This window comes from Gekko japonicus, unplaced genomic scaffold, assembly GCF_001447785.1.
Source record: "Gekko japonicus isolate JY-2015 unplaced genomic scaffold, Gekko_japonicus_V1.1 scaffold1670, whole genome shotgun sequence".
Lineage (NCBI taxonomy): Eukaryota > Metazoa > Chordata > Lepidosauria > Squamata > Gekkonidae > Gekko > Gekko japonicus.
Genome location: NW_015165867.1, coordinates 1 through 15512, shown reverse-complemented (window position 1 = coordinate 15512; position 15512 = coordinate 1). Strand labels below are relative to the sequence as shown.

Genomic DNA, 15512 nt, shown 5'->3' with positions numbered 1-15512 from the left:
TACCCCAGTCTGATTGCTGTATCTCCAACTAGAACCAAAGGTTCCAAATTCATCACTTAGGATGCATTTGAAGCTATGCTGTACTGAATCAGACCAACGGTCCACTTGGTCAGTACTATTACTCCTACTGGCAGGAGGGGTCCAATATCACAGGCCAATGGAGGAAGAAAGTAAGCATTTCTCACCTGACAAATGAAGTGATTTCTTCCTGCCCCATCTCAACTCATTTGAACATAGTAAATAGAAGAAAGTTTCTTAAAACTTATTGACACACCTACCTCCTAGTAACATTTCCTGAAGTAAACTGTCAACTTTAACCATTCCAAACAGCTTCACAAACTGTATTTGCTCAATCATTTGCCAGGTAATGCTCTGGAGAGTAGGCAGGAGTAGCAGCAGCTCCCCAAACCGTCCCCTGGAGTCGTACTGGCGGTCATTGATGTAATCCTCCAAACTGATCTGGACTTGAAATCTCATGTTCCTGATCTTTGCTGGGTTGCTCAGTCCTTTTGCATCTTGAAACAGAGGGGATATTATGTAAGAATATACTGGGGGGGGAGGGGAGAGACACAGAAAATGTTCAGGTATGCCTTCAGAAATGACACCAAGAAACCATTTTTCTATGTAGTTATCCATGAGAGGTTCTGGGAAAGAGGAGGCCTAACATCTAAAGAGAGAGATCACAGGGATGAGGTCTGCCAGTGCCCTAAAGGACAAGGTTGGGTAGATTAGCCCTTTAATTTACTACCACCTTGTTGAGCTGCTGGTAGCCAGGAGAAAGCCAACCAGTTCACAGTGCTGCTGGCAGTGCCAAAGCCAGCAGTGGTGCAGGAGGAGGTGATAAGCCTGATCACTTCCAGGGCAAGAAGACTCAATGTACTCCAAGCACCATAGGAGACCCGTGTCTTGGATTGCTCCTGAAGCCATTTTAATGTCCCAATATGCTGCAGACCAATATTCCTGTGAGACTGCATTTGGATAGTCTCAAAACATGAACTAGGCCAGATGGTATGAACCTGAGTGCCCAATCAGATTGTTTCCTGCTTTTGTTTTTGCCCAATACCCCACGTGACTCACAAAAGCTGGTGCTGGGGGTTGGGGAGCCTTGCAGGCAAATTGCCACAGGGAATGGAAGACCAGAGTGAGAAGGAAGAAATCAGGCAGATTTGTTCCATCTTCCTTGCCCACTGATATAGAAAGTGCAACTGAACAACTATTCCATTCATAAGAGAAAGGAAGGGTGATTTTGTCAAATTCTCTGGCCTTACACAACTCCCTGCACCAGCGTTCCCTCTAAGCGGAGTTAGTGTGAGCTAGCTCACAGTCTTTTAGCCTCCGGCTCACACATTTTTGCCTTAGCTCAGGAAGGATGGCTCCAGAGCAAACTAATTTATCCAGTAGCCAAATCGTTTGCTCACAACTTTAATGCCAGTAGCTCACAAAGTAGAATTTTTGCCCACGAGACTCCATGGCTTAGAGGGAACATTGCCCTGCACCATACCATCTACATTGCATCTCCTGATACAGACATTTGTCTGTGTTGTTCCTTCTGACATCTGCTTTTTAGAGGTCTCAGAAGGCCACTGAAGGAAGCGGAAGACAGAGAACATGATGTCTTAAGGCCTTCTTACTGTACATAGAATCTGACCCAGACATATCGGACAGCATAACCACCAAGCCTTCTTTTCAACAACTGAAGACAGAGAACATGATGTACATAGAATCTGACCCAGACATGTCGGACGGCATAACCACCAAGCCTTCTTTTCAACAAAAGATATGTAGATATGGTATTGCTAGATTTCCAGAAAGGTTAAAATCTTCCCATGACTGTCAGAAGGACTCCCTGATTGTACTATATATTACATTTGGGGGGGGGGGAATCTGAAACACACCTGGATCAAAGAAGACGATGGCTTTTAGGCAAGCATATTCATTGTCATCAATCTGAATTTCTTGAAACGGTCTTATTATCTCATCCAAAATCCGGTTTGCTACTCGGCTGATCTCAATTTCAGAACTATTGCGATGGATGACAAAATTGTTGCCTCAAGAAATAAAATGCAATCAGTATTACTAACAGTATCTGTAGCCCCCAAATTCAACACCAGTTTCTACAGCACATTTCTGCAGAGGAATATGTTCTGAATATACACCACTGTTTCTTTCCAAGTATAATGTGCCAGCACACAATTGCCCTCCTGTATGAGCATATCATTGTGAACAACATTATTTCAGTTCATAAATTTGTACAGGGCTGAAACCCTCATTTTTATGAAAACAAATCCTTGGGTATATATTATAATAAAATGGGTATACTGTGTGCAGCTGGAAGCTCAAATAGGGTGGATTATAAAAGAGAAGTCAATTTCAGATAGATTCCCTCCCATATAGTTGTAAACTGAGGCGCACATTCCTCCCAGTCTTGAAAGGTAAGACCTCTGCATTTCATTCTGAGCATATGCCAGATACATACTTTCCCCACTGTATGGAGATCCCAGTCCCAGGCCTACTGTACAATTCCACTGCCATGAAAGAAATTTGGGGCACTATACCCATATTCTCTTCCCTCTCACACATACACAGACCAGATTTAAGGCCTTTGGTATGTACATACCTTCTTCTTCGCTACACCCGGAAACTAATACAGAGCATCATGCATTTTCTAAAATCAAATAACCTTACCTAAAAGAATAATGTCCTTGTAAACCATAGAGCGCTTTGCTGCTCCCAGCAACAGGTGTTCTCCAGCATGTGCTCTCAGCAGAGCAACCTTCAAAAAGAGTGGACATATAATAAACTATGGTAAAATCGAAAAGATGCAAGTGGATGCAGATAAATCATCTGTGCCAGCTCTTGCTACTATCTCAAGCTACAGCTCAATTAGTAAGTTATCATTTTGAAGGCAGGGCTTTCTGCTTTCGAGATACAATGGGAACTTATTCTTTTGCTGCAGGTTCACTCTATTGTCCCTTTGTTTTTTGTGCACACACCCCAATTTGTGATTGCATGTGTGTGACATTTGAAGACCTCATGAAAACGAGCATTCTTTCCCTGAGTTCTGCTTCTTGCATATGGTAATAATATAATTGTTCTGACCTCACTGGCTTCGGTCTCCCACCAGCCCATTAAAAACGAAGGAGGAAGCAGGTGCTGGCATTTCCCTTAAAGAGGTCCTTGACTGGGCCTCAGGGAAATGAGATTCTTCCTATATCTAGTTTTCTTTCATTGAACTGTAGTTCCTCTTTGCTTTAAATCCTCCACAAATGTCTTCCTTTTCTGGCTTTCTGACTCTGTTGTGTGATATTGTGGAACTTGATCCTGCTCTGTCCTGTGCTGTACCCAATCCCACTAAATTTCTCTCTTGGACCCAAATCTCTAAACATTATTTGACCAGCTTAGGGATGCTTTTAATTTTTTCATTCCTGCAACTTCACCACAAAAAACCTTCGGAAAGGGGAATCATAAGCAGGTTCTACTCAGACTCATACTTGGGTCTATTCAATGGAACTTACTCCCAGGAAACAGTTCTTAGGACGGCAGTGTTTCACTTCTCCCTTGTGCAAATCAAGCCCACAGTTTTGTAAAAATTTCCATGACATTTTCTGTTTCTTCATCACACATTTTAAACCATGAACTGGTCACATTTTTCATCATTACCATATGACTGCTGTGGTTAAATGGGTAAGGATGAACAAGTTGGAACTGAATCCTGAAAAGATGGAGGAGATGCTGCTTCAGAAGGGTGAGTAGGACACTGTGCTGCCCACATTCACTGGGGTTCAGCTGACCCTTGGTTTGGTTACGAGTCTATGAGTTATACTAGACTCAATGTTATTGCTGGAGATGCAAGTTAATGCTGCTGCAAAAAGGCTTTCTCCATCGTTCAGCCTGGAAGATTGCTCCCTATCTTCAACTGGCCAATGCAGCCATGTGGATCCATGCCGACCATGACCTCAAGATTAGATTATTGTAATACACTCTACATGGGTCTGCCCTTGAAGTCAACTTGGAAACTCCATTTAGTTCAGAATGCCACAGCTCAGTTACTATTTCTCCATTGGTTTCCTATCATTTTCCAGGTTCGATTAAAGGTACTGGTTATCACATACAAAACACTTCTTGGCCTTTGAGCATCATATCTGCAGGCCAGCTACCTCTTCTGCTATGTTGTGGCATGACAGCTTCACTCATCTGAACAAAGCTTTCTCAAGGCACCACACTGCTTAATCAGTAAGACTGACAGCTGCCTGAACATGTGGATTCACTGCTGTGGCTCCCTGCTTGTGGAATTTATTTATTTATTATTTGGATTTATATCCCGCCCGTCCCGCGAATGGGCTCAGGGCAGGTAACATCATTATAATAAATACAATTTCAGTTTAAAACATGATAAAACGTTCTAACAATTAAAACAATAAGTACAGCTTGAAACAGCTTCAGTTGGCTACACAGTTCTGGCCCGATGGTGCAATGAGTTAAAGGCCAGTTGTCAGTAAATAGACAGGCGTCCTTCGGGCCAGGGACCACCAGGAGGTGTTGCTCTTTAGAGCGGAATGCTCTTCGAGGCATATATGGGAAGAGGCGGTCCCTTAGATATGTGGGGCATGATAAGGAATGGGCTACTTGAAGATATAAGGAAGGTTTCAACACTTTTGTCAGTCTGCAAACCAGGGCTATTTTTGGGCAGGAACACACAGGAACGGAGTTCCGGCTGGCTCCCGAGTTGGCCACACCCAGCAGGAACTCATTAGCATAATAGGCCACACCCAACAGCAGAAACTCATTAGGATTGGCTACATTAGGGATGTGTGGCCTAACATGCAAAGGAGTTCCTGCTACAAAAAAAAAAGCCCTGGGGTTTGACAGCAAACAAGGTAAACAGAATAAGAAGCAAAAGGTTACTTCTGGTAACGTGGGGGTGTGGCCTAATATGCTAATAAGTTCCTGCTGGGCTTTGTCTACAAAAAAGCCCTGCTGCAAACTATGCAAAATAGAACTGCTCACCGGGGCATTTTTATAAAGGGAGTACAGCTGTAGCATGCTGGATTGGTTCAGGAGGGTGCTTTTACAAAGGGAACTTGACTGCAGTCCATTTGTTATCATGCCCTTACTACATGCCCTTACTACATTGTTTTCTACTTTAAAAGTTCTAACTTTTTTTGCATTGTTTACAACATACCACATCTAGTTTTATTTGCATTTTCCCTAATTTTTGTAATTCTAGTCCTATTGCACTGTTCATTGTTTTACACTGTGTAATCTGACCTGAGTTTCAACAAGAAAGATAGCCTACAAATAAAGTGAATACATAAATTACAAATGGTTGTGGTATATATTATACAGAGAGAACTAGTACTCTATATACTGTACAGACTACATAAAAATATACAGCACATGTACACAATGCAAATGAATAGACATCAAAAAGTAGAAACCCAAAACTACTGACAAAAATTATAGATGGCCATTTGAAAATGAAATAAGGAGCATTGGCTGATCCCTAGAAGTTTCCCGATGTCCTGGCCTTGTCGATTTTGGTTTTGGCTTATTAGTATAGACTTCCCTTAAAGGTAAACTGAAAGAAAGTATCATCCGGCAGATGTCATGTAACCCTCAGAGCAACATAATTAAAGCTTTCCAATACATTAAGTCATACCTGATCATCCAGTCGTAATTCGCAGAAAGCTGGAATATATTTTGCCCACTCTACAAGGACCAAGAGTTGTTGCTTCATCGATTCACATACATCACTAATACTGGCAATTTTCTTAACATTGATATCAGCACTAGCACTGGGGCTCGAAACAGGGATCTGTTCATCATGTAGAAATTAAAAAAAAAAGATTAGGACCTCCAATTATTCCAACTAGGGGTGTGCAGTTTTTTAAAAAATTCATTAATTTAGTATCCAGATTTCAAGGAGGACACTGGTTCCATTATCCTGAATTTTTGGGTATGTCCTTACTAGTTCAGGATTCCATTTTGAGTTGGTTTTATCCTTTTTTAAAAACAGACTTTTGGACCCATTTCCCCCCCACACACACATGCCATTTCCTTCCCCAGAGGCAGCAGGAGGAGGGAAGGAAGGGGTGGTTCCTGAGACAAGGTCTTGCCATAGAAAATCATGTCTCTTGGATGAACCCATTCATTTATTTATTTTAGAACTCAGCCATTCACAATAGACTAAGGCAGTGTACAAGCATCTTAATGTACAAGCATCTTATTAATAGAAGTGATAAAGATTAAAAGAACCACTGAACCAAAATCACACAATAAACACCAAATGCAAAGTACAACCAGCAGGTGTCAGTTGCCACATGCCCTTGGGAATATGACTCTCTTTTCTTGTCATAGAAAAAAAGACACAGAACCAACAACTTCCCTGGATGCTGTCCAGCCCCCCATCTCTGAATGTCTTTGACAATACTAGCAGCAGCCACCAAGCCTAAAGACTGTAGCCCCTATTAGAAGAAGAAGAGAAGAGATTGGATTTATACCCCACCCTTCACTACCCAAAGATGTCTCAGAATGGCTTACAAACTCCTTTCCCTTCCCCTCCCCACAACAGACACCCTGTGAGGTAGGTGGGGCTGAGAGAGCTCTTGATAGAAACTGCTCTTTTTCAAGAACAGCTCTTACCAGAACTATGGCTCACCCAAGGTCATCCAGCCAGGTGCAAGTGGAGGAGTGGGGAGTCAAACCCGGTTCTCCCAGATTAGAGTCCACACACTTAACTACTGCACCAAACTGGCTCTCTATTAGAACACATATCCAACCAGTGCTCTGCCAGCAGCACTGGCTCCAGATTGAGTACCAGATCAAGTTCAAGGTACTGGTTTTAACCTTCAAAGCCCTATGCGGTCTGGGACCAATATATCTGCAGAACCACCTCTCCTGGTATACCCCCCCAAAGAGCATTACACTCTTCTAATAACAACACATTGTAGATCCCAGGGCCAAGGAGTATTCACCTGGCTTTGACCAGAAACAGAGCCTTTTCAGTGGTGACTCCAACTTGATGGAATGTACTCCCAACTGAGATCCAGGCCCTACGGGATTTGGTACAATTCCGCAGGGCCTGTATGATGGAGATGTACCATCAAGCATATGGATGAGGTCAGGGAACTCCAAACTATGCAGTTCCACTACCTTACCCCCTCCCTTTCTCTCCCTGGAGCAGCAGTAAATGCATGGGCCAGCATGGAAGTAGTATTGTTGGAACTGTTTTAACTGAACTATTTTAATCTGATGTATGATTTATTTATTATATGTTGGAACCCGCTGTGAGCCCCACATTAGTGGGGGAGAGCGGGATACAAATTGAAATTAATAATAACATAAAATCATAGAATCATAAAGTTGGAGGGGGCCATACAGACCATCTAGTCCAACATCAACAACAGCAGCAGCAGCAGCTATAGGACCACCACAGAGCTCAGATACATTTAGGAAACATTAGAGACTTTCCTTTTCCCAACAATCACTTATCTAGCCACACAACAAGGCCAAGGGAATACAGAACAAAAAGAGAAGGAATGGGGCATCCAAAGGTCAATGAATACCAGAAAGGGGAATGAGGAATGATCAGACCAGGTCTTGGAAGGATATTCCAAAGTGGAGAAATCTAAAACTTTAAAGAGCCTTATGAAACTTCTGACAGGGGCTAATGGCCTTTTCCAAATCAACTGTTAAGTATTCTGAAAGTGCATAAGGCATTATTGTAAAAGCCACTCAAAAAGAATTGTTTTCTTGAGCAAAACTTCCTTTCTTATTTCAGTACTGCAAATTGAAAAGGGTAGGTTCATTTATATATAATCAACACAGAAAGTATTCAAAAGGTCAAGCTAGCCCATTAGGCCTTTATGCTGTACCTGACGAGAAAGCACTTCAGCCTGGGACAGTGTGTTAATAGAAGGACTGTTGCTGCCGTCAGACGTGCTCCGTCTTGTACTGATCCTGTCCCGTTCATTTTGCACAGCTGGAAAAGAAGAACTTTGTAATTAATTTGCATTTAAATTAGGTTTTCAAAAGAGTTATTAGGAAGCTATATGAACAGTAGATTGTGAGGGAAACAACTGGCCACAATGTACATTCAGACAGTCAGAAGCCAGCTTGCCAGACTAAGACAGGAGGTAAAGGTTCCCTTGCTCGAAAGCCAGTCGAATCCAACTCTAGGGTTGCGGTGCTCATCTCCGTTTCAAAGCCAAAGAGCCAGCGCTGTCCGAAGACGTTCCCGTGGTCATGTGGCCGGCATGACTTTTGGCTCATAGCCCACATCACAAGAGACTGTGAGAATAAAATACAGGAGGGGCCAACCATGAACTCTGCCCTGAGCTCCTTGGAAGAAGGGAGGGATAAAAATATGTTCGTCCAGAGAAAGTAAAGGTATAAGAATAAATGTCCCTAGAATCCAATTAGGGTAAGTACTACTGAACTTGGGGCTATTTCTTAAGTGAAAAGGCAGTCCCTGGGGTGACTTTTTAATCACCCCTTGCTATAATGTCAAATTCACTCCCCACAGAAGGTATAACCACACCATCCATCTCCACCAACCATGTTCCTGACAGCTAATGGGGGAATCGTACTGACTTATAACATGTGAATATTTCAACATGTTAACAAGTGAGTTGGCAATGGCAATGTTTCAGGTAGAATTGACTTTTTTTAAAAAATATTTTATTTGTTTGTTACATTCAGGGCTAGATTACCCATTAGGCAAGCAAAACTATAGGATGCCAGGCAGTGTATACGAAGAAGTATTCTCATGCCTCATTCTGGCTGGTAAAAGATGCCATTGTGTGTTTTCACAAAAGGCTGGAGCCACTATAGCTTGGGTTCTTTGTGCTCATAGAAGTAAGTCACCTCTGCCTTCCCTTTCCCCAAGCTGCCCCCTATGATTCCCCAAAAGGTGATGTTGGGGTCCCTCATGGACAAAATGCTCCACAGCACAGGGGGCTGCAGTAGGGAGGAAGAATCTGACAGATGGAGTGATTTTGCTCCACTTCCCTTCCTTAGTGCAGACATGGCATGGTGCATTGTCACTATGAGGGTCTCCAAATCCCTGGCATCTTCTTTTTTTGTGATCATAGGTGCCTGCTGGGGAAAAAAGCAAAACTAAGATCCACCCTGGACTTGTGGTTCTGAGGATCCAAACTTAATAGGAGAGTTGAAGGAGCTGTGAAAGGGTGATTGCTACTTGTGGCATCTACAGACCTTTAGTTCTCTCTGTAGTGTTTCCAAAATGTGTCTCACCACACATGACAAAAGCTGCATAACGCATGTACACCATCAGGTGTGAGATCTCTCAAATCACTTTCAACTCTCTTGAAAATTAATCGCTGCCTGCTTCCAGCCAGAGATAACTTTAAGAAAGTAGCACTGACATTTCTTAGATCAATATTAAACAGCAGAGTTCTGAGCACGTAGAGTATGGAAGAGAAATAATAGTGCAAGGGAATGGTATACTGGAAAGCAAGAGCAATAAGGTGTGCGTTTTAATACAAAAATGAAAGAGATAAATAAAGGTATCCATCAGACTTCCTGAACCTATTTTATGTCCAAGGTCACATGAAGGAGAGAAAGCACAATTCTGATCAACATATTTCTTTACTCCACACTGAACCTCATAACCTTTTATAAGAGCAGCAGTTGTATTTCCAATGATCCGTTTGTTATTTTTAGGGAAGCAATCTGCATCAGAGAAGTTGAGAGGTAGCTCCAATGCTTCAATAAAAATGTGTTCTGTGTACTGTATAGTGTTTCGCAGTTTATATGAAGAATGAACACACTTTATAGTGAAGGCGCACTAGATTCTTAGCCAAGGACATTCACTGATGGGCCTTTTATTAAGGTCATAATAAGAAATGTCGTACAGTGATAAACACTAAGTGATAAATGGTCATGTAGACGTGAATCAAGAATGATGCTCCAGTCTCTTTAACTGGAGAAATGCCATCTATTCATTCCTTAACCCGGCAGCTAGACAACATAGTGTAGTTATACTTTAAATATAAAATTATACCAGAGGGATAAGCACCTAACTGCTTTGATCATCTAGCATAAATGGTGTGGCTGCATCTAAAGACGCAATCTTTTTTATTTAATATGACAAATTTCCTTAAAAATAAATGTGCTACCTGCACAAAATTCATGTTAAAAGTTTACTGAACTTCTAGTCAGTTTCAGAAGTTTTTAAAATGTGAAGAGTCTATGCTGAAAATACGATGAAATGGCATTCTTTAGCTTGGAGGGTTGATAGAATGTGAATATGAGACTGGAACGGAGGTGTGCTGGTCTAGCTTTGCATTCACTGGCAGCTCACCTCCCCACACACACCTTAAAAATCTATTATAAATTGCTTCCAGTTCATCACTAGCTATTTTTTTTACATCTGACGATGTTTCAAATTCAGCATGAATTAGAGTGGGTGATGAAGGCTGTCAAGGCAGGGAGAGGAGAGAAAATGTATATGCAAGCCTTTATGCAAGGCTACCTTGTGTATACAAAACATTTTGTAAACGTAAAGGGGATTGGTGGATCGGGGTCATAGCTATGTTAACAAAACATTAAGGTTAGCCCAATGAATATATGAATAATGTGAACATCATTCTGTTATAGCGCTTTCTCCCACTCTGAGACAGGGTGTGGCTCTTATGTCAAGGAGAAGCTTAAGTGCCTGAATCCTATGGCTATGACCTCATCCCAGTTTATGCTAGACCAAATAGTTAAAAGATCAGGAAGACCCACAAGAAGGTATCAATGTTCCAATCCACATACCTAAACTAATTAGAGAATCTCCTGTACTAGGAATCTTGGCAACAAATTAGCATATAGCTTGGGAATGTGAGAAGTATGTTGGATCCAGAAAGACTCTGAGGGGCATTCTATGTCCATGATGGCTCATGGATAAAAATGGATCTTCAAACAAAATATTGTATAACTAAGAACATACTGTTTGCCATACAAAACAAAGGCTTATTTGAGGAAGTAAACATGAAGCAGTTCCTCACTCATTCATTCCCCCACACAGAGAGCAAACAGAACTAGATGTAATTGAGTATTGATAGCCCAGAGTTCAGTTGACAATGTTTCTATTTATAGTCTTTCAAAAGAAAATCCACCTTGATAATCTTTTCCCCTAGTCTATTACGAGGTTGGGCATTACTGTCTCATTTATCTGTGACAATCAGGCACCAGGCAAGATTTCAACTGGAATCCTGGGAAGATGGGGTAAGTTTTTGTTTTTTTAAGATATCCTAATTTATGCAAAAAAATCACTAAATCAAACACATACCAAGAACTATATGTTTCACTTTCATACAAAGAAGAGTGAATTGCCTTATGATTAACCTCCATTTAAAGATATCACAAATAGTAACCTTTTTTTGTGTGTTTTGTATTATTTAATGGTAACGGCTGACTGAGATCATATGGGCAGGCTTTGGCATGGTCTGGCTGCACCTCTAATTTCTCTGGAGATATTTGTTCCAGAGAGGTGCAATCACATACCACCCTATTCCTGTCTCACCTCATGGTTGACTGTTCAGACCGCCGCTGCACGGTCATCATGGAGAGGGTGGGCAGGCAGCTTCTTTTTTAAAAAAAACCAACAACAACCCTATAATATGCACATGATTGTAACTGCTTATTCTCTAGGAGTGGATATGCAGTTATGTGTACATCACTAACTGCAAAAAGAAAATGGTGGCTGGGGACTAGAAGCGTCAAACCTCACCAAGTGGCTTCAGCATGCAAGGGAGAGATCAGACACCCAGAAATCTGCAGTGAGACTAGTTCAGTCGTAAACACCGGACTTTATCCAATGTTGGGAAAGTTGGGGGTGAGGACAGGGGAGCCGACAATTGAGGGACAGGAGGCAGATGTTGCTGTCAAATCTGGTAGGGAGCCGCCACGACATCAGAGCAACTTGCCCATCTGATCACAGCCACTGGGAGCCAAACCCTAGATATGCTTCAATGTGACAAAATCCAGAAAACAGTTTTAATTTACTTACACAGGCACAAAGTGGTTACACCAATGACTCTTTGCATCCTGACAACTGATTAATGTTCCCATTTTACAGGAAAAAGCCATGTGAGACTGACTTATGCAAGGCTACTTGGACATTTCATACCAATGCAGGTATATGAACTTGGATCTTGCTACTACAATTCTCCTACTCATATTGGGTGTTCACTGCCTTGAAGAGAGTTACTCATTTTTACTCAATTTATTTAAAACTACAAAAGAGCATACAATAATACTAGCAGAAGATATTATTTTTAAAGAAAAAAAATCACCCTTATCTCAAATCTTAGCATTAATCAAACAAAAATTACATCACAAACCAACTTCTTATTAGAGACATATTTCTACTGTTGCAGAAAGTCACATTAGTTATTTGCTTATAGATTTTATTTCTTACTAATTGATATAAAGTGTTTTTCTCTGAAAGAGAGGTTTTTTTTAAATGTTACCTTCCTTCTTCATCCCAGCACAGAAACACTTCTTTAAACGACAGTATCTGCATTGATTTCTCTTGTCCTTATCAACAATACATTGCCGGCTAAATCTGTTGGACAGAATCGAGGGTAAATATATTAGAGTGCAAAACTACAGAGGGATCCTGATTAGCACAACTGAAACAATTAATGGGCACTGTCAAAACAATGTCTTCAGCTATCACCCTTCGCTGGTATTTTTTTCTTTAATCAGCCTTGAAACATTTTTCTTTGCCATTCTTCTAAAAGGAATAATTCCTTGTGATGGGCAAGTAAAATCCCATTAGGTTATTCATCATTTTGCAAAAGCAGAGCATATAAATTGTGCTTCTGATTTAATGAATGTTTAGGATGACTCTTTTATAGATTCATCCTATCCTGCCAGATCAGAAATTTTAAAAAACACACATGAAAAGAAACCTGCTGGATCTGAGTAAATGCCCAGCTATTTTACTGCTTGTTATTTACTACATTAGTCAAGCAGATGCTACTAGCATGCATAAAGGTGAGTAATCATGCATACAACAATCCTCTCCTATGGCCAAAAGCAAATGACGGTGGGCATGGGTCCATTCCATGGCTGTTGACACCATTTTAGAAGTGGCCGTAACTCTTTCAAAATTGCTGTGAGGCCCCAATCTGGATCAGGTGCTGTTTATTTATTTATTTATTTATTATCAAATTTATACCTCACCCTCCCCGCAAAGTGGGCTCAGGGCGGCTTCCATAAGAACATAAATACATTAAAATTACACAAATATTTAACCACACAAATAAAAACAATATAAATACAAAGTGCTGGCGGCAGTTAAAAATTAACCTAGATGGTATATTGTCAGAGTAAATTTCCACTGTCCAGATGTTCCATGATGTTTCTGCTCATAATCAGTTGGATGTTAAGACCCCCCCCCCAATGGGGGAGGTGTTAGTTGGCAACCAGAAAGCTCAGCTTGCGAGATTGAAAGTTTAAGAATAATTCTCTTCGACTCCGAGAAGCCTGTAATGGGTCGTTCCGGCCAGGCGGTGGCAGTGCGGCACTGCAAGACCTGGAGAAGCTGACATCATCTAGCCGAGCCGAAGTGAATATGCCGACGGAATACGTCTGACCCTGCAGCTGAACAAACCCTCGCCGACTGTGAATGTGTGTGATTTAAAAGATATATGTTGTCCACTCTTACCCCCATAAATCATTGTTAGTCCTGCGTGAATGAGTAACTGTAAATAGCTCAGAGCCAGCAAGCTCTGCAGGAGTGAGCAATTAATAAATTGAATTATTATTATTATTATTATTATTATTATTATTATTATTATTATTATTAATAAAACCACAGACCAGAGCTCTGCAGTAACAGCCTGCAATAGCGGCCTGCAGTAGCATCGGCCCCTAATTAAATGCCTGGTGGAAGAGCTCCGTCTTGCAGGCCCTGCGGAAGTGCAAAAGGTCCCGCAGGGCCCTGATCTCCTCTGGGAGCTCATTCCACCAGGTAGGGGCCACCACTGAAAAGGCTCCGGCCCTGGTAATAGCTAGCTTGGCCTCCCTCGGGCCAGGGAGGGTCAGCCGATTTTGAGACCCAGACCGTAGTGCTCTCTGTGGTATATATGGGGAAAGGCGGTCCCATAGGTATGTCGGACCCTGGCCATATAGGGCTTTAAAGGTAAGAACCAGTACCTTGAAGTGGATTCGGTACACTATTGGCAGCCAGTGTAGTGTCCTCAGCACAGGCTGGATGTGCTCCCATCTAGGGAGACCCATCAACAGCCTGGCTGCGGCATTCTGCACCAGCTGCAGCTTCTGGATCCGCGACAAGGGCAGCCCCATGTAGAGAGCATTACAGTAGTCTAGTCTCAAGGTAACCACTGCATGGATCACTGTGGCCAGGTCAGTGCGGTCAAGGAAGGGAACCAACTGCCTAATCAGCCTAAGGTGGTAGAAGGCCGACTTAGCAGTGGCTGCTACCTGGGCCTCCATAGTAAGGGAGGGATCCAGGAGCACACCCAGACTCCAAACCTCCGGCGCTGGCACCGATGGAGGCCCCCCCCCGAAGGTGGGAAGTGGGATCCCCACCCCCGAACCACCCCTACTCAGGCACAGGACCTCTGTCTTTGCTGGATTCAGCTTCAGCCGATTCAGTCTAAGCCAACCAGCCACAGCCTGCAAAGCCCAGTCCAGGTCTTCCGGTCTGGAGTCTGACTGGCCACCCAATATCAGATAGAGCTGGGTGTCATCAGTGTACTGATGACACCCCAGCTCATACCTCCGGGCAATCTGGGCAAGGGGGCGCATATAGATGTTAAATAACATTGGAGACAGCACGGCCCCTTGGGGCACACTGCACTCAAGCGGGTGTCTCCTGGACTGCTGTTCCCGTAGTGCCACCCTTTGTTCCCGACATTGGAGAAAGGAAGCAAGCCATTGTAGGGCAAGCCCCTGAATCCCCACGTTGGCGAGGCGGTGGACTAGTAACTGGTGGTCAACCGTGTCAAACGTGGCTGACAGATCTAACAACAACAGTACTGCCAACCCGCCCCGATCCAGATGTCTCCGGAGGTCATCAGCCAGAGCGACCAAGGCTACCTCCGTCCCGTGTCTCGGACGGAAGCCGGACTGGAAGGGGTCAAGCGCGGAAGTGTCATCCAGAAAGCCCTGCAGCTGTTGCTGCACCTGAAAAGTCATTGGGGTGGTGGTGGTGGAAACGAGCTCCTGGGGCCACAATGCCACACACCCAATCCAGTTTGGGGTTTCACAGCAATTTTTAAAGAACCACAGATGTTTCTAAAATGGTGTTGGTGGCCATGGAGTGCACTCACAGCCACTGTGACTTGTAGTTTGGCCTCTAGATTTGGCCCCAGATCTGCCTAGCATTAGCAAGGTTGCCATACCATGTACTTTCTAGCAAGGGCTTTTGTGTGTGTGTTTAAAAAAGCACCAGGACTCATATACAAGGTTGCACCAATTTCCATCAATTCCCTCTGCAGATGCAGGAATAGAGGGAATACTTATTAAATTTG

At 42.7% G+C, this 15512-nt stretch overlaps 1 protein-coding gene across 1 annotated transcript in view; it reads right to left on the bottom strand.

The window, feature by feature from the left end:
* The window catches only part of HNF4G (hepatocyte nuclear factor 4 gamma), a gene marked incomplete at its 5' end in the record, with an annotated part of 14891 nt that extends 2317 nt beyond the window's left edge, over positions 1-12574 (bottom strand). Inside the window, 6 exons of the mRNA XM_015411247.1 lie at positions 279-515; positions 1896-2048; positions 2686-2773; positions 5660-5815; positions 7875-7981; positions 12480-12574. Coding sequence (XP_015266733.1) covers positions 279-515; positions 1896-2048; positions 2686-2773; positions 5660-5815; positions 7875-7981; positions 12480-12574 — 836 coding nt within the window. The remainder of the gene's footprint in view (positions 1-278; positions 516-1895; positions 2049-2685; positions 2774-5659; positions 5816-7874; positions 7982-12479) is intronic.
* Positions 12575-15512: the final 2938 nt, after the last annotated feature.